The sequence below is a fragment of the Mytilus trossulus genome, chromosome 1, assembly GCF_036588685.1.
Source record: "Mytilus trossulus isolate FHL-02 chromosome 1, PNRI_Mtr1.1.1.hap1, whole genome shotgun sequence".
Lineage (NCBI taxonomy): Eukaryota > Metazoa > Mollusca > Bivalvia > Mytilida > Mytilidae > Mytilus > Mytilus trossulus.
Genome location: NC_086373.1, coordinates 37,338,728 through 37,358,664, shown reverse-complemented (window position 1 = coordinate 37,358,664; position 19,937 = coordinate 37,338,728). Strand labels below are relative to the sequence as shown.

The following is a 19,937-nucleotide window of genomic DNA, read 5'->3' as shown; positions in this document are numbered from 1 at the left end:
AAGTGCACAGGGAGCTGCACTATGAGTTGTTTTTGTGGACAGATGCGAGAGTACCGTAATTTGTCAATTGACAGATTTGATGGGAGAAACTTGAAATCCAAATGTTTTTTCCTCTCCCATATTCACGAGGGTAATAAAACCAGAACATATGTGACAACATAAATCTACACTGATCATGCTGATGTGAATCAGGAACATATATTCAATAACATCTTCATGTCTTATATATTATGTACTGTAGTAGAACGCTAGATTAAAACTGACGTGGAAAGGTTACACCCGGCAACCGAAAGCTTCATTTTCATGAAGCCCAGGTGGTCGTGTGGTCTAGCGGGACGGCTACATGCACATGCAGTGCAGGTGATTTGGTGTCACAATATCTCAGTAGCATAGTACAAAAATTAAATTTTCAGAAAAATTTTTAACTTTTTTTTTTCAATACAAATTTTATTTATTACACTATTAATTGTTACCTTTTGGTATTAAAATCAACACAAAGAAAATCTATTCATTTTGGCCACAGATTACTTTTAAAATATTTATATCATTGAAAAAGCTCCAAATTATCTCACTTTGGTTCTAAAATGCCTTTTTTGCATTAAAATTGAAATATCTATTTTAACTCATAAGTATATTATTTATTATTATTCTTAAATTAGCTGTACTTAAACTAAACAATTATAAGATTTAGGTGATTTTTGTAATTTAGTAATCTTCTTATTTTGATATTACCTATATTTCTCCCATTAGTTCAACAGAAAAAAGTACCTTCAAATAAACACATGACATACGTCTTTGGAACGCAGATACATGTAGATTGTGAGCGTAAATGAATAGTGATCCCATTTTTTTAATTCTATTTTTCTATTAAGTACATGTATATGATAAAGTTTATTTTTTCTATTAAGTATATAATAAAGTTTATTTATAGAAAAAAAAAGCGAAATCCTATATTTAATAAAAAAACCAAAAACGATTTATAACTGCAAGCCCTCTTAAAGACAACAATTGCTGTGAAAGAGTCACTCTCATGGTTCTTATTATGTTTCCTGATTTGTGTATCATAGATCTATAAATTATAAAAAAAAAAGTATCACAAAGACCATAAGAACATTAGAGATAGTGACTAAACAGTGAAAAACAACTAATTATAATAAACATATCTTACGCATAAAAAAGAGAGACAAAGGGACATTCAAACTCATTAGTAGAAAAATTAACTGGCAATGCCTTGGCTAATAAAAGATGAACACCAACAGTACACCAAACACATTATAAAAAACTAAAGACTGCATGAGCAGCATAAACGTTACCAAAAACTGGGGGTGATCTCAGGTGTTTCGGAAGGGAAAGCAGATCCCCTTGGTGATAGGACGTGCCGCTGGAATAAGTCACCTGGTAAAGCTTGAAAATATGTGAAAAGGCTGTGAAAACTATCCAAAATATATGATACTGTCAATTAAGTTCTATAACTTCTTCGTCTGTCATCTTTTTTAATGTTTCACTCTTGCATTACACACTACATGAAACCCAAACAATATGGGAAAAGGTTACATTTTTACCTGCACAATATATGAAAAGGTATACATTTTTTCAAATCTAGTTTATATGAAAAAGTTGGGGTTACAGAACCCCTGCGGCACCCCTATCAATTAAGTACTATGTATTGAAGTACATGTAGCCACCTCCCCTGAGGGCATGACATCATGAACCTCTTCATATTTTGGGATGATTACTGTTATTATTTTGTTTATATTTTAGATCATACTGTGGGATTAGATAGACCAACTTTCTTTGAAATGTTACAGGCCAGGTGAGTGTAAATATAAAATTACGAATGGAAATGGGGAATGCATCAAAGAGGCAACCTGACCATAGAACAGACAACAGCAGAAGGTCAACAATAGGTCTTCAGTGCAGCGAGAAATTCATGTACCCAGAGGCGTTCTTCAGCTGGCCCCTACACAAATATATATACTATTTCTGTGATAATGAACAATGAACGCAACACTAAACTCCAATTTATACACAAGAAACTAGAATTAAAAAAAAATACAAGCCTAACAAAGGCCAGAGGCTTCTGACTTGGGACAGGTGCAACAATGCGGCGTGGTTAAACATGTTTATGAGATCTCATAACGTACTCTGCTAACTTTTAATTTCAATAATCCACCTCTCAGACAGTTATTAGTCAATTTCTTGAATTTTTATTAAGTTTAATTGTGACAAATGCAGCATTATTCTGCTACATGTTTTAGACTTTGATTTCCTTTCTTATATTTAGTGTTGTTTGAATTGAGAGAAAAAAATGATGGGGAAAAGGGGGGGCTACATAAGTAAGAAGTTTCATAAAACGTTAGGAAATGACAAATGTTGTAAAAATTTTGTAACATTAATATGTTGGCTGTAATATTAAAGATATGAACCGACAAATTCAGTTAAACTTAAACTAAATACCATATTTTTTTATAAGAAATCTGTTCATTATTCTGCAATCAAGGTATGGTCAATGATTTCCATTTTACAATAAAAAAAAAATGTCCTAATTTTGATTGGAATATGAGAGCTTTCTGTTTCATTTATGTTGCTATTTTAATGACTGTGAATGAGTTAAATTTTATATACAGTATGAATGTTGTACAAATGTATTTTGCTTTTGAATGTGTATTGTATGCTTTTATTTGTTTTAAGTCTTTAGTGAAAAAATATACAAGCCCTAATTGATCATGAATTACACTCTTTAATTACTGATTTTTGTTTTAATATTGTTTTCAGTTCTGATGTATTTCTGTATTGTTCAGAAGTTACAAAACTGCTCTTACTAGAAAAACCAAAGTACAGTCATTTGGAACATTATGTGGTATGCATGTTTAGATTTATTGAAGCTTTATATGTCAGGTTTAGTTTGAGAATTCATCATTTATTTGTTGTCATATTTAACCTTCATGTTTCGTGTTATTTGGAACTTCAGATAGAGAAAAAAGTTGGTTACATAACATTCAGTAGGGACCTTGGTGCTTAATTAGTGTTCAATGTAGTTGATTAACAAATATTTCAATTAATAATCTTTATATCGTCTATGCAATATAACTTCATTGCATTTATAAGCCATTTACTTAGCTGTTTGTTAGCATGATTATATGTTTCAATGTACCTGTTCCTAAATAGAAGCTGGAATTTAGTGATTTTCATTGGTTGTTGCATATGCTATATTTTTTGTCGAGCCTGCAACTTTTGTTGCAGAAAGCTCGACATAGGGATAGTGATCCGGCGGCAGCGGCGGCGGTGTTAGCTCACTTCTTAAAAGCTTTATATTTTAGACGGTAGAAGACCTGGATGCTTCATACTTTGTATATAGATGCCTCATGATACGAACTTTCCGTCAGTCACATGTCTAATGTCCTTGACCTCATTTTCATGGTTCAGTGACTACTTGAAAAAAAAGTTCATATTTTTTGTAATGTTAAATTCTCTCTTATTATAAGTAATTGGATAACTATATTTGGTATGTGCGTACCTTGCAAGGTCCTCATGCCTGTCAGACCGTTTTCACTTGACCTCGACCTCATTTCATGGATCAGTGAACAAGGTTAAGTTTTCGTGGTCAAGTCCATATTTCAGATACTATAAGCAATAGGTCTAGTATATTCGGTGTATGGAAGGACTGTAAGGTGTACATGTCCAACTGGCAGGTGTCATCTGACCTTGACCTCATTTTCATGGTTCAGTGGTTATAGTTAAGTTTTTATGTTTTGGTCTGTTTTTCTTATACTATATGCAATAGGTCTACTATAATTGGTGTATGGAATGATTGTAAGGTGTACATGTCTAGCTGACAGGAGTCATCTGACCTTGACCTAATTTTCATGGTTCAGTGGTCAAAGTTAAGTTTTTTAGTTTTGGTCTATTTTTCTAATACTTTATGCATTGGGTCAACTATATTTGGTGTATGGAAATATTTTATGATCTATATGTCGGTTACTCAGGTTTTATTTGACCTTGACCTCATTTTCACGGTCCATTGCTAAGTTTAAGTGTTTGTGTTTTGGTCTGTTTTTCTTTATTTATAAGCAATTAGTCAACTATATTTGTTGTATTGAAGAATTGTTAGCTGTACATGTCTGCCTGGCATAGTTCATCTGTCCTTGACCTCATTTTCATGGTTCATTGATCAATGTTTCATTTTCTTGGTTGATGTTGAGTGTATGTGACAGATGTAATAAAGCTTTATATTTAGGTCTATCAAGATAGTATCAAGGATAAGTAAAGAAGGCGAGACATTTCAGTGTGTGAACTCTTGTTTTTATTGTTTCATAACAAATCAGGCCATTGGTTTTCTCATTTGCATTTTTTAACCTTTTGTCATTCCCATGCCATTTGTTGCTTATGATGAATGACCTGTTCATAAGCTAATTATATCCTTTATGGTTTGTTTTTTTTGCCTTCTGTGGATAATTGTCTCATTTACAGTACTTTCACAGAGCATCACAGGAGTTTTTAAATTTATTTACTATGTCAGTGTCACCAAATTTTGATTTCAAAATCATTGAATTTCTTTGTCATGTGGAAAACACCTTGTATATTGCTGTTCTATGGTTTCTGAGTTTTGCATAAAGTATAATTCAACACTGTACTAAAAAGAAAATTAAACAGATCAGGTGTTTCTCGATTCATTGGAGACCCATTGGTGACCTTCAGCTGTTGTCTGCTTTAGGGTCAGGTTGTGTCTTTGACACATTCCCTATTTCCATTCTCAATTTTAAACTCAGTTTATTTCTTGATACAAAACTACTACAGAAATATTTTGAAAGAAGTGGTACATCATTTGTTTTATGAGTATATTAGATGCATTATTTTTCAGAAAGTGTTACCTATCGATGTGCCAAATAAGGTGTCAATTCCACAGCAAGGGTCTTGCAAGGTAAATAAATCATTATCCATAAGACAAGGATTATAGTTCAAAGTGTCTGCATTGTTTATTTTCATTGTTTTATATATGCTAACTGTATATCATTTATAATGTGTTAATTCATTGGCCCATATGGGCGATTTGTTTTAGATTATTATTTCCCATATGTACGAGAACTATGAGGATATAAAATGAACACTTTATCATACAAGCATATTAATACCGGAAATCTGAATTTTATTGATCAAAAGTATTTTTTATGAGAATTAAAAGATCGGAAGTTGTACAGTTTAAATTATTAAAGATTAAATGGGTATAATCCTGCATGCTGTTATGTTCTGTTAACTGCTATTAAAGTATTCTCAGATTTGGCCTTACTCAATACATTCTCTAGATCATATCAGTAGTCAAACCTTCTGATGGGGATCTTTCCATGTCTTCATTTGGACAATGGTTGTTTTATTTCATTGGACACTTAAATTCGTGGATAAAGTCATCCACAAAAACCACGAAAATTGGTACCCCACGAATAAAAGTACTTTCACAGCAGTTGCCTTGGTTTTAGCATGTTAAGGCTGTAAAAATCGCATCTGACTGTAGTAAAATTTTATTTATTTCTTTAAAGATACAACATCATGACAAACTTTTTTGTCTGACATATGCAAATTGCTTTTCATTTCAATATTTTTTCTTTTAATTTTTTTTTAATCATCTGAGTGGTAACATTCAGTCAATGTAAAAATATTGTACAGGCATGTACTTTGGATTCAATAATATTTGTTGGATACCAACTTTCATGAATACAGGGGAACCACAAATTTAAATGTTCAGCAACTTACAAATTTTCTAAGGGAATGTATGCAGACCTTGCCAAAACAACCAGTTTTTCTATGAAAATAAATAAATCCACAGTATGTAAAAGATAAGATGAAACAATTGTTTTCTTTCAAAACTGCTGTACTTTTATTTCACTGATGTAGTGATAATTCTTTACCATTCCCAGTTCTGAACTCAAATGTGTAATCATTGTATTACAAGTTTTGTAGAAATATTGTACATGTAGATTCATTATATTCGTTGGATACCAATTTTCGTGGGTTTCATTGACACAGGTGAACTAAAAATTCATATGTCCAACAAATAACAAATTTTCTATGGGTATTTCATGCAGAGAGAGATTAGCAAAACCACAAAATTCAAATATCTCTGAAATTACAAGTTTTCCTCAATCTATGAAAATTGATACCCAAGAAAAAATTAATAAATCCACCGTGAGTGAGTACACCATTGCATATTGTCGCTTAATCTGATAGGCGAAATCTAAAATTGTACAGTGCCTTGTGATTATTAATTTCAGATTGGTGCTGTTGAAGTCACTCTGATTAATGCATCTCATTGTCCTGGTTCTGTTATGTAAGTATCTTTGATTCTAGTCCATTTCATCTTCTATTTTTAAATGCTCAACTTTATCCGCATTAATATATTATATATATTTCAGCTTTTACTCAAAATTTTGAGTTAACACTTTTGAAATTTAAATATTTTTTTTGTTTTATGCTAACCCAAATGGTCTTCCTAAACGCTGATCTCAGTTTTTATCATAAATAATAAGGGTTTTCTCTTTTAAAAAATTGTAATTTGTTTATTTTTCAAATAAGTCCATATTTAAAAAAAGGGTAAGTAATTCACATTAAATTGAGAAATTAAAATAAAAATTTCATTAGATTTGAAGTCTGAACAAGGTGACATTCTTAATGATATTTTCAGGTTTCTGTTTGACGGAGAAGAAGGTTTTTGTTTATACACCGGAGATTTTAGATGGGACAGTCAACAAATTACCAATATCTCAGCTCTTCATGACAAAAATGGGAGGTATGAACAGACAATACAGAAACATTCTATTACAGAGGCCTAATTATCCCTCTGTTATATTTGACCTCTGCTTTATTAAAAGATGGTATCTCTAAACTCAGAAGCTATTGTGATGTTTTTATAATTATGTCACAGAGTTAAAATTGCGTTAATTTAAACTTGCATTTTGAATTTTTCTATACAAATTAAACAGGATTTTTGTCAATATTGCAAAAATTCAAATTGCATTTTAGTCTTAAATGACAAAAATAATAAACGCCTGAAATAATTTCAGAAATTACTGTATCTTGATAAGAGGCTTAAAACAACTATTTTATGAATCCGGGTCCGTTCGCGCCCATTCATGTTCGCACCCACTCATGTTCGCACCCTTTCACTTTCGCACCCTACATGTTCGCACCCAAAGTCCGTTCGCACCCTACATGTTCGAGCCCAGTTTTACTTGGTTTTGGGTTTAATAACTTTGTAATCAAGTTTTGGCAAGTAGTATTCTTATAAGTATAATTGTTTTCGTTGTCTCAAAATAAAGTGAGACAGCATTTTTTATTGTGTTGAAAAAATCTTTATTATGTTTTGGATAGTGTATTGTTAAAAAAAATAATATTCCTTTCTAAATAAAGTGGAACTCTGTCACCATCTTATTTTGTGTTGAATAACTCTTTATCATGTTTTGGTTAGTGTATTGCTATAACTTTGTTTCAAAATTGAGTGAGATTCTGACTACATTTTTTTTTATGCGTGTTGAATAAATTTTATCATGTTTGATCATGTTTTAGTTATAACTGTGTATTGCTATATTTTATTGTTTCATTGTTTCAGATCAAAGGGACCAAGCTGTTAAAAACAATTATCTTTTGTGTTTTTCATTTAAAATTATCAATTTTTTACTCATACCAAGCTATAAAGACATTCTGTATTTACACGAAAGCAATTAAAAACAACAATAATGATTTTCCAATTATTCAACTGGAATTTGAATTTAAATTGGGAGTGAACATGTAGAGTGCGAACGTGTAGGGTGCGAAAGTATATTGGGAACGAACGGACCTGATATCCTATTTTATAGACCTGTAAAAGTTTGTATACTGGTATGGCAATGTCATTGTCCTCATCATTGTTGTCCGAACACATTTGGTTTCAAGACAATAACTTTAGTATAAATGTATGGAATCTCTATGATATTATGCCACAAGGATACATACCAAAAAAAAAGAAGGTTAGAATTGATTTTGGAGGTTATGGTGCTAACTGTTTAGGAACTTATGGCCAAAAAGAGTCTAAAACAATACGTTCTAATACATTGTACTTAGTATGAATGGCATATTTATAGACAATTTTAATTAGGTTTGATTCAAAGTCTTGATTACTTGCAATTTCTTATAATGCTGAATCTAGTCTTGTGTTTTGATTTTGGATTTTGGGCCTGTTTTTGTATTGGTCAACATTGAGGTCCAATAAGTCCAAAATTAAATTTTGTTTCATTTCATAAAAAATAATATATTATTGGATTTATTTAGATTTTGCATATTGGACCATCAAGGTAAATGACTGATTACATTTTTAGCTCACCTGGCCCAAAGGGCCAAGTGAGCTTTTCTTATCACTTGGTGTCCACCTCTGGCGTCCTGCTTCGTTAACTTTTACAAAAATCTTCTTCTCTGAAACGACGTTGCCCCTGAATTGGTAATTTTTAGGAAATTTTGCGGTTTTTGGTTATTATCTTGAATATTATTATAGATAGAGATAAACTGTAAACAGCAATAATGTTCATTAAAGTAAGATTTACAAATAAGTCAACATGACCAAAATGTTCAATTGACCCCTTTAGGAGTTATTGCCCTTTATAGTCAATTTTTAAGCTCACCTGGCCCAAAGGGCCAAGTGAGCTTTTCTCATCATTTTGCGTCCTGCGTCCCTCGTCTGTCTTCGTCCGTCGTTAGCTTTTACAAAAATCTTCTCCTCTGAAACTACTGGGCCATATTAAACCAAACTGGGCCACAATCATCATTGGGGTATCTAGTTTACAATGGTTAGCATGACCTGGCCAACCAACCACATGGCCACCACGGCTAATAATAGAACATAGGGGAAAAATGCAGTTTTTGGCTTATAACTCAAAAACCAAAGCATTTAGAGCAAATCTGACATGGGGTAAAAATTGTTTATCAGGTCAAGATCTATCTGCCATGAAATTTTCAGATGAATTGGACAACCGGCTGTTGGTTATTATCTTGAATATTATTATAGATAGAGATAAACTGTAAACAGCAATAATGTTCAGCAAAGAAAGATTTACAAATGAGTCAAATGACCGAAATGGTCAGTTGACCCCTTTAGGAGTTATTACCCTTTATAGTCAATTTTTAACCATTTTTCGTAATCTTTTACAATAATCTTCTCCTCTGAAACTACTGGGCCAAGTTCATTATAGATAGAGATAATTGTAAGCAGTAAGAATATTCAGTAAAGTAAGAGATACAAACACATCACCATCACCAAAACACAATTTTGTCATGAATCCATCTGCGTCTTTTGTTCAATATTCACATAGACCAAGGTAAGCAACACACGCTCTTTAGAGCCTCTAGTTTCATAAATCAGTACAGTTTTACAAAAAATCTTCTTCTCTGAAACTACTGGGCCAAATTAAACCACACATGACCAAAATCATCATTGGGGTATCTAGTTTAAAAAAATGTGTCTGGTGATTCAGCTTACCAACCAAGATGGACTCCATATCTAAAAATAGAACATAGGGGAAATGCAGTATTGGCCTATAACTCAAAAACCAAATCATATAGAGCAAATCTGACAGGAGGTGAAATTGTTTATCAGGTCAAGATCTAGCTGCCCGGAAATTTTCAGATGAATTGGACAACTGGTTGTTAGGTTGCTGCCCCTGAATTGTTATTTTTAAGGAAATTTTGCTGTTTTTTGTTATTATCTTGTGTATTATTATAGAGATAAACTGTAAACACTAATAATGTACAGCATAGTAAGACCTAAAAATAAGTCAACATGATGATGACCAAAATGGTCAGTTAACCCTCTAAAAAGATATTGCCCTTTATAGTCAATTTTTAACAATTTTCAAAAAATTTAGAGATTTTCATTAACGTTTTCCTCTGAAACTTCTGGGCTAAGTTCATTATAGATAGATATCTTGGTAAGCAGCGAGAATGTTCAGTAAAGTAAGATCTACAAACACATCATCAAAAAACAATTTTGTCATGAATCCATCTGTGTCCTTTATTTAATATTCACATAGACCAAGGTGACCGACACAGGCTCTTTAGAGCCTCTAGTTTTAAGTTCTAAGACCACATATATAAGCCAATGCACATCTCTATTCTAAATGTTACATTGGGCTGGCCTTATTTCATTAGATAAACATTTTTATCCCAATTTTATTAGTTAAAGTATATTAGTTGAGAACATTTTTTTTTTTTACATTTTCAGTGTAAAACCTATTGACAGCTTATACATAGATACAACATTCTGCCATGAGAGCTCTATTTATATCCCAAGTCGTGAGGACAGTGCTAATGCTGTTTATAATCTGGTCAAGGAATGGATAGGAAAAGGACCAAATTATGTTGTACATTTTACAGCACGAACTCAGTATGGACATGAACATTTGATGAAGGAAGTCAGTATAAAAACTGGGTATAAGGTAATTTGTCATCTATTTAATAGTTTTATTGCTGCTTGTAAGGATATGTAATGATTAAGGGTTCATCTACAAATCTATTTACATGTATGCACATATTTCATCTCCTGAGCTAGTTAAAGGATTTTCATAAAAGCCTTTTACTACATGTACATGTATTACCAAATGTATTTTCAGAAATAAAATTGGTAAGTTGACTGACACTAATTTTATCTCATCAAATCAAAAGAAATGAAAATTTAATCTTTGTGGCTAATTGGTTTTTGAATTTAAATGTCGAAATAGTCCATTAATTTGATTAAAATATAATAGATTTTACTCTTAAGATATAGTGTAATACATACAAAAAAGAAGATGCTATTTATTTTTTTATTTTTCTCAGGTATATGTCTCTAAAGAGAAATGTGAAATATATAAACAAATTCCAGGTCTAAAAGATATTTTCACCAGCGATCCTACAGAAACACCGGTACATGCCTGCAAGGTAAAATCTTTTTAAAAAGATAATTTCAAAGTTATTGTAAGTAGTATTGTGAGAAAGAATCATTTGGAAGACAAATTTCAGTAGCTGCTTAACAAAAAAATCTCTGAAACTATCCAAAATATTTTCAGCAGAGTTTGAATAATTGTCATTTGCATATTGTATGATCATATACTTATTTTATAGAATTTGCAGTATCATGTAGTAATCCCACTATTAGTCATCCTGAAATGCAATTATTCCAGAAATAATATGTCAGTTTACAAATTGATTATGGCCCTGCTGTAGAGAAGGGTTTAGGTTTTACCCTTGTCAGTTTGCATGTATGTCTGTACGTCCCAAAGTTGATTTCCATTCTCTAACTTAAGTTTGCCTCAACCAAATATTATAAAACTTTTACCAATAATTATTATCACAAAACACAGATCAAGTTTGACTTTAGGTCACTTTTATCATTCTGGTTTCTTCTTGTTTAAGGGATATTTTAAATTGTTGAAAATAACACTTCAAGCTGCTGTACAGTGTATTGTAATTCTTTCAGGGAAAATGGCCATCAGATAGTCTACCATGGGGTAAGCCAGCCGCAGAATTGAAAGTAATGGTGATACTTCCATCCACAATGTACTTTACTATGTTGCGAAACTTTGATCTAAGTCATATTGTAATTAAGAAAGGATTTATAAACAGAGTATGTTATTCATTTCATTCGTCGTACACAGAGGTCAAAGATTTAGTGACCTATCTTCAGCCAAAATTTGTCAGACCAAATGTAAAGCCAATGCTAGATGATACTATTATGAAGGTAGGTAAACTAGTTACACATCTTATCATCCTGAAAAGGACAGAAAAAAGTTATGTGTCTTAAGATTTTGTGTATTTACTCGGTTCATGTTATAATCAATTAACTCTTCAACAATTACTTTAAAGAATGAACACAAATGTGAGATTGGTAATTACAATTTCAGAAAAAAAATGTATAAAAAAATGGCTTTTAAAATTTGAAATATGAAATATCATTGTGGCAAAATCGTTTTCGCCACAGTTTCCGCATTTTTATACAACTGCCAAAAAAATTGCAGTCGTACATTGGAATCACATAGTCATTGTCCCAAGACGAATGGTTTCCAGATAATAACTTTAGTATAAGTTAATAGAAATCAGTGAGATTTTAACACAATGTTCATAACCACAAAAGGAAGCTTAGGATTGATTTTGGGGGTTATGGTTCCTAAGGTTTAGGAATTAGGGGTCCAAATAGGCCCAAAACAACCATTTATCTAGTGTCAGTACAAAAAGTTGTGTATAAGTATTTCAATTGTTCTGAAATTGTACCACAATGTTTAATACCATAAGTAGGTTGGGATATATTTTGTGGGTTATTGTGCAAACAGTCTATGAATAAAGGGCCAAAAACAAGCATTTTGGTAGTTTCAAGACAATAAATTGGTGTTATCTTTCTTTGTCCAGAATGTTTGTTGAATCACCTAAAACCAATGCTTTATGAAATCTTTGAAAATTAGAGTTATCTTTCTTTGTCCAGAATAGTAGTTGAATCAACTTAAATCAATGCTATATACAATATACAATGCAATATTCACTTTACTACCAACTGATAGACTAAAGCAGTCTTTACCATTCAGTGATTACAAGCACTTTGATCACCTTTCTAGGGTTATGCCCCTTTACAAATGGAAAAATTGTAGATTTTTTTAGTTTTTATTTTCTGAACTTAAGTTTGTCTCAACTAAATTTAATGAAATGTGTATATAATGCTTATTACCTCTAAACTCAGTTTAAGTTCAATTTTTGTCAGCTTCACTTGTATAGTTCTTGAGTTATGTCCTTTTATAATGTTATATGTTAGCATGGGCATCATCTGTGTCCCTTTGGACACATTCCCCATTTATTTTTTAGAAGTTACTATTCATTAATATTAATTTTAACTATGACTGTATGACATTTTATATTTTAATATTTTATAATGTATTGAAATGAGAGTAGTTATTGTTGCAAACTCCATTAGAAATTTGAATTGAGATCTTTTTTGTAATAAGGAAAAGGGGGAGGTGAAACAAATCTTTTTTTGGGTGGTTCAATTTTTTTCATTTCAGATTTCAGAAATTCAATAAAATTTCTTCTTTTCTTGAGAGGATTAATAATCAAAAGCATAGTGAATTCCTCAAAAGCAAAAAAGCAAAAAAAAATTTAAGTTCATTAGACTACATTCATTCTTTGTCGGAAACCTATGCTGTGGCAACTATTTAATCACAATCCAAATTCACAGCTGTATCCAGCTTGAATGTTGTGTCCATACTAGCCCCAACCGTTCAGGGTTCAACCTCTGCGGTAGTATAAAGCTGCACCCTGTAGAGCATCTGGTTAAAAATAAATAAGTACCGAGTTTACAGTTTAATGGATAATTATCTTTGTAAAGGATATGACTAATCATAATGTCTATATGTTTCACAGGTCCAAGGACGTTTGAATGAATTCCTGAAATTAAAGAACAGTAAGAAGATATGTGATTCTCAGAAACCAAGATTACTTGGAAAACTCAGAAGGTCAAAATTCACAAAGAAGAGGACAATTTCAGGTAAAATCTAGCAAATAGAGACCTGTACTATGTGGTCATACTTTTACTTTTCATTAATATTTTTCTTCGTACTTACCATATATGAAAATAAGATGTGGTATCATTTATGATTGCCAATGAGACAACACTTCAAAAGACTCCAAATGATATAGCAGTTTGAACATCTCTAGGTCATTGTATGACCTTCAAGAATGAGCAAAATTCATGCTGTATACATCTTGTCATAATCTCAGTACAGTTCTAACAAAAACTGTAGATGATACTTCATGGCAACCCATGTGATAACTAGCGAAAGCAATAATCTTCATTAGATACATTCAGAATTTAATGCTTGCATTTATTTTGTAAGTCTATAATAAATTTGAATCCTCATTTAGTAAAATGTAGTTAGAAAAAAGATGATTTTTTTTTTTTTAATTTTAATGACGTTTTATATGGTAATAACATCACATTGGTTTATTAATTTGAAGTCTGCATGCATTCTGTATCTCTGTTCTGATTTTGGATATTAATCAGACAAACTTTAAAAAGAGATTATTATTTAAGTTATTATATTTTCTGCACTTTTTGTTTTACTCATCAGAAATTATTTTCATAAAAGATAATAATTCATGTATCATGACAATTATGACATATCATCAGGAGAATAATTATGCTTTTCATGTTTCAGTTGTGGATTATACACTGAACTATTCAAATTATATTATATTCTGCTTTCCTTATTAGAAAATTCAAGTGATTCTATTGACCTGAATTTTGGCACCCCAGAAAAGATTTACCCACCTGCCAAGAAGTCAAGAATAACGAGTGAGGTAGACACTGATGAGGATGAACACAGTTCTTATGCAGGTAGTAACAGAAGTGATAGTGAAATGAGTGATATCTGTGAACAAAGTGATCAGGAAGCTGATAAACAAAACAGGTAAGAATCAGGGTTTTTTATACAGTTTTTTGTCATTATATAAAGGAAGGGTTTTTCAGTTTTTGATTCTGCCAATCTATATTCTAATTGTAAAGCTATTAGTGATGCTTCCACTCCAAGGAATGTGTGCACATAGCATTGCCTCTGTCAATTCGAATTATCATTAAGAAATACATTAACACTCTCTGAAATATAGTTTTGAGCTTCATGTCAGCATGTTATATTGTGTGATGTTTTAAATCTATTGCACATTTTTGAAATTTTGGTGGTGTTTTTTTTCGTTTTTACATTTTGTTTTAACAATACCCCAAAAATCCTTAATCTTTATCTTTAATTTGAAATTATATTATATTTTTCTAGACCCCAGTCTTTGTCACTGCCAGGACAAAGTCTTTTAGATGCATTAGATGAACATGAGTTCCAAGAATCTCAAGGCAGTAAATCTGATGCTTTAGAGTGCAGAGTATGTATAGATGATGATGATGAGCAGACGACAGCTGTAGTTGTACCAACAAAATCACTGGAAGCTGGTGAATATAAAATACCTGAAGAAGGTTGTGATAACAGTGAAGGGGACACGTCTGGACCAAACAGGGATGATGTAGTAGACAGTATAGGATTTGATCATGATGCTACAGATGATATACAGGAGCCACCCTCAATCTCCAGGTACATATTTTTGACAATAGAACTCATACTATATCAATGATTTTTTAAACACGTGAAATAACAGAATAAAGTTAAACAGTAAAATGGTTAAAAAAACATCTGCAAAAGCAGTAAATGAAGAGAAAAATGTCACAGTACCAGTTTAAGGTTCTTAAAGAGTATTTTGTTTTCATCGTCCTGAACATGCATGAAATATTTGCAACTGGACATTAAGCAACCAACAATCAATCATCTTTTTTCCAGATTTATAAAAAAGAGGATTGGGTATGATTGCCTATGAGACAACTCTAAACAAGAGACCATTTGATACAGAAATTAACAATTAGGTCACTGTATAACCTTTGTTATTTCTAAAAGAATGAGTTCTTGAAATGTAAACTGTTTTGACATATGGAATTCGATGTGATTCACAAATTTTTAGGAATATTTACATATTTGAGAAGATATGGTATGATTGACAAAGAGACAACTATCCACCAGAAACCAAATGCTCAGGATGAAAACAACTAATAGGATGTTTTTACTTGCACTCTTTTCCCTTTAAGTAGCATCTTATATCTACCCTTGCAATATCACAGTTGCCTTTATTCATTGATAATTTCACAGCATTTCTAAATTTTGTCTTTCAAAGTGAAAAAATATATTTATTAAAGACTTGCCAATTGGTTTTTTTTTGTTTTGTTTTTTTTAAAGTTTTCTTCTATGTTGACTGACAAAAAAATGAATTATGCACATGTTCTTATATACTGTGGATTCATCATTATTCATTGGGTACCAAATTCGTGGATTTCATGGGTAAAGAAGAACCAAGAATTTAAAGTTTAACAAAATACAAATTTTCTATATGAATATATATGAATTTTGCAAAACCATGAAATCCAATATCCACAAAATTGCAAGTTTACCTAAACCCCAAAAATTGGTACCCATGAAAATAAATAATTCCACAGTACTTGTAGTATAGTAAATTCCTATGTTTATACTGCTTAATTATGACATAGTTACTATTAATTTTGATAGATGTGAAACTCTATCTACCCCAGGTCAGAGTTTACTAAATGCAGTTGATGAGATGGAGGCTGATGTGAAGGAGAGTGGGGACAGGGGTGTCAATTCGAAACAGCCAGATCAATCAAATTCTAATAGAAATGGCAGGTGTAAAACTGAACAGAAAAAAGATAAGCTAGATTCTAGTCAAGATGACAGAATTAGCACTTTAAAGAAAAGTGATGAGCTAGATTCTTGTGTAGATGACAGAATGAAAACTGATAAACAAAATAGTGTATATGCTCAGGAAAATGATAGATTAAACATTGATAGGAAAGAAATTAAAACAAATATTTTTGGAAATGAAAGAGTAGACACTAAAAATATACAAAATGGGTCTGGTTCGTATGAAGACAACTTTATTAACTTTTTAAAAAATGGTAATAAAAATTCAAATGAAACTAGTATATCCAAATTAGATTTTGATGCAGAGAAAGAGATTGGTCAAATGCTTAGCAATGGGAGGGAAAGTGAATCAGATGTTTGTTTAGAAAGTGACTTGATAGGTGAAATGGACAGTTTTGTTGCTAGTAAAAACGATAATGAATCTAATCAAAGTTCTAATAATACATCAAATTCAAGAAAACATGAGGTTGATATAACGCAAAATAAATCAAATGAAGTAGTTACAATTATTGATAGTAGCTGTAGTACAGTGTGTGACAGTCTACCTCAAGAAGTATGTGTCAATGAAAACAATGGTGAAATTATCAATCTAGAATCAAACTCTAAAAGCAGCAGAAAGAATGAGAAAAATGAAAAAGAGATAAGTTCTAGTTATGATTTATTTGGTTCAGATGAAGGAAGTGATGTTGATGATAGTGAAAACGAAATCTTGATCACTGAGGTGTGTAGTGATAAATTTAATGGCGGGAACAAAAGTGAAAAAGAGGTCAGTGGTGTTACTACAAATTTATCAAACAGCAAGGAGAAAGGCAGTAAAGAGGCAATAGCAACTAATAAATTGAACACTGTTAGTAATGGTGGAACAGACAAGGGATTAAAACAGAAAGTGGATTCAAATGGCCGTAATAATGATTGTGTTGTTTTATACCTGGAATCAGAAGATGAGGAGGAGAGATCAATATTATCAGGAAAATTGTCTAGAAGCAATTCATTACAAAGTAAAGATTCTGTGAATTGTCAAATAAGCTCAATAGAAAAATGTGTGACCAAAGCTGTTGATAAATTGTTTAGTGGCAATTGTTCAAACACAGCTATTGACTGCGATGATTTTTCTGACAGTGAAGAAACATTACCTCCAACAGGAAGTCAGCATTCTGATGCAAGCATTGAGACATTATCTCCCTTTGTATCACCAGTCAAATCGGTTGTTAGTCAAAGGTCGTTGGGAGTTTCAATGTCATCTGGTTCCCAGTCTAAGAAATCTCCAATGAAGAACCAGAGTATAAAACCATACTTGTCACCAGTAAAGAATCAGTCACCTGGGAAAGTTGCATGCCAGATGGGTAGTATGTTTATTATGAATAATGAGGGTGATAAAGGGGAGGAGTCAGCAGACAGCAGTATGATAGATTTGACAGCATCTGATAACAGTGATGATGACAATGGTGAGGACAAGAATGGAGCTGATGATTCAACTCAGGATTATTATGTTATTGATTAGTTACAGTATAATTGTTATAACGTGACGGTACCCAAATTGCACCTATTTTGACAGTTTTTTCAACTATGTTTTTTTAAGATCAAGGTAAACATTTTCATTTTGTGTTTATTTGTAGCCGTATCCTTCTTTATTATATTAGGTAAACTAATTTGATTTTCCATTCATATGGAATCATAGAAAAATTGGTCTGAACTAAACTCCAAACCATCTATGCTTCTGTAATGAGGTGTACCCAAATTGCATCCATGCTTAAATTTGCAACGTCAAAAGTCGAGTAACAGAGCTTTTGTTTATTTTTTTCAAATATTTTGAACAATTGAATATTTGTCCATGCTTACTCTTCTTTTTTTAAGAAATGGATACTTGAAACATATTGTATTTGCTAATTTTAAAAAGATGATGTTTTGATGATGTCGCTTAGCGACGTGTCAGTACATTTTGCTTTTTCAGTAAACACTTCATCTGTTGATAAATACTGTAAACGTTTTGTGTATATCTAGATATATTTACCTATGTTGAAAGACGTGCGTACTATTGGATCTTAAAAATACAACTTGTTTAGTCTCTAAAAAATCTTTTAAGATTTCCACTGATATTTTTGCTAAATATGTGCAATTAGGATACTTGTTGCAATTTGAGTACCGTTACGTTAGACTTGTGTCATATGTTATGATTGAATTGTTGCATATTTTTTGTCGCGAAGGGAAGATATAGTCATTTGTCTATGCATCAGGTTAACAAATTGCAATCGAAGCCTAAATGTTATTGTTTTTATGGAATAAAAAATTAAGGAAGGCACTAAAATTTGTATGTGAAAAGTTACAAACATTTTCCCTATCAATAGTTAAAAGCATATGTAGTCAAAAGTTATGTCTACTACATTTCTTGTCCAAAACTATGAAGTTTTAAATTCCATTATTTTATCTAGATAATGTAGAGAAAAATATTTTTCAAGCAGATTTTTTTTATTCAACTCTTTTTTGATAAGAAGAAACAAGTTTGGTTTTGTTCTTTATCATGTTTATCCTTAAAATAAAACAATAAAATAAGACCAGACAGGGGTTGTCATGAGGCTTTAATATCTTTACTGTTAAAAGCAGATTAATAAATAAAAAAAACAAGAATAGCAAAAACTTTCCATAGAATGAATTCCTCAATGTTATGTCTTCAGATTTTTGTTTATAAACTAGGATCTCTGACTTTCTGCTAAAAAATTATGAAAGTTATGGTCCAAACAATATTTGATTTAACAAATAAGCCACTTGAGAGATGGAATTATTTTACCTCTGTAGTTACATGGTTATGTCAATAGTTTCAATACCTTAAATGTCAAGACTGTAAAAGATTATCCTATGTATTTCTTTGTTTTGTTTTACTATTGGTAGATTCAAAGAGATATTCAGCATTATTGCTTGTATATTTATATTTCTGTCTAAAAAATCTAATTTATCAATTTAGATTTTTAAATTGTTAATATTTGCCTGATCTCATAAGTTTTATTTACTTCTAATGAAATAAGTAAATATTTATAGATTTGATTATTATTTGTTTATGAGGTCTTTTTAACTAAAATTGTACATAAATTGAATATAAAATATTGGATATGTCATAACCCTGAAATCATTTTAATTATTAGAAATGTGTTAAAGTCAGAGGTTTGTAAAGACTCTATTTTTAGCTCACCTGGCCCGAAGGGCCAAGTGAGCTTTTCTCATCACTTGGCGTCCGTCGTCCGTCGTCGTCGTCGTCCGTCGTCATTAACTTTTACAAAAATCTTCTCCTCTGAAACTACAGGGCCAAATCAAACCAAACTTGGCCACAATCATCATTGGGGTATCTAGTTTAAAAAATGTGTGGCGTGACCCAGTCAACCAACCAAGATGGCCGCCACGGCTAAAAATAGAACATAGGGGTAAAATGCAGTTTTTGGCTTATTACTCAAAAACCAAAGCATTTAGAGCAAATCTGACATGGGGGTAAAAATGTTTATCAGGTCAAGATCTATCTGCCCTGAAATTTTCAGATGAATCGGTCAATCGGTTGTTGGGTTGCTGCCCCTGAATTGGTAATTTTGAAGAAATTTTGCTGTTTTTGGTTATTATCTTGAATATTATTATAGTTAGAGATGAACTGTAAACAACAATAAT

At 31.6% G+C, this 19,937-nt stretch overlaps 1 protein-coding gene across 1 annotated transcript; it reads left to right on the top strand.

Moving 5' to 3' along the window:
- The first annotated feature begins 1 nt into the window (after position 1).
- LOC134723488 (uncharacterized) lies at positions 2 to 19,025 on the top strand. Its single transcript, XM_063587088.1, has 13 exons — positions 2 to 130; positions 1,762 to 1,813; positions 2,776 to 2,860; positions 4,862 to 4,921; positions 6,267 to 6,322; positions 6,677 to 6,781; positions 10,241 to 10,454; positions 10,834 to 10,935; positions 11,474 to 11,734; positions 13,402 to 13,525; positions 14,252 to 14,447; positions 14,808 to 15,116; positions 16,137 to 19,025. Exons 1-13 carry the CDS (start codon positions 22 to 24, stop codon positions 17,788 to 17,790), a joined length of 3,327 nt encoding a protein of 1,108 aa, XP_063443158.1. The 5' UTR covers positions 2 to 21; the 3' UTR covers positions 17,791 to 19,025.
- The last annotated feature ends 912 nt before the right edge of the window (positions 19,026 to 19,937 follow it).

What these genes read in the sequence shown, in the direction of transcription:
- LOC134723488 (XM_063587088.1), top strand. Translation starts at nt 22, where the DNA reads ATGAGTTGTTTTTGTGGACAGATGCGAGAGTACCGTAATTTGTCAATT. An exon ending in CATTGTCCTGGTTCTGTTAT is followed by an intron (nt 6,323 to 6,676) that starts GTAAGTATCTTT and finishes TGATATTTTCAG; the next exon opens with GTTTCTGTTTGACGGAGAAG. An exon ending in GTATAAAAACTGGGTATAAG is followed by an intron (nt 10,455 to 10,833) that starts GTAATTTGTCAT and finishes TATTTTTCTCAG; the next exon opens with GTATATGTCTCTAAAGAGAA.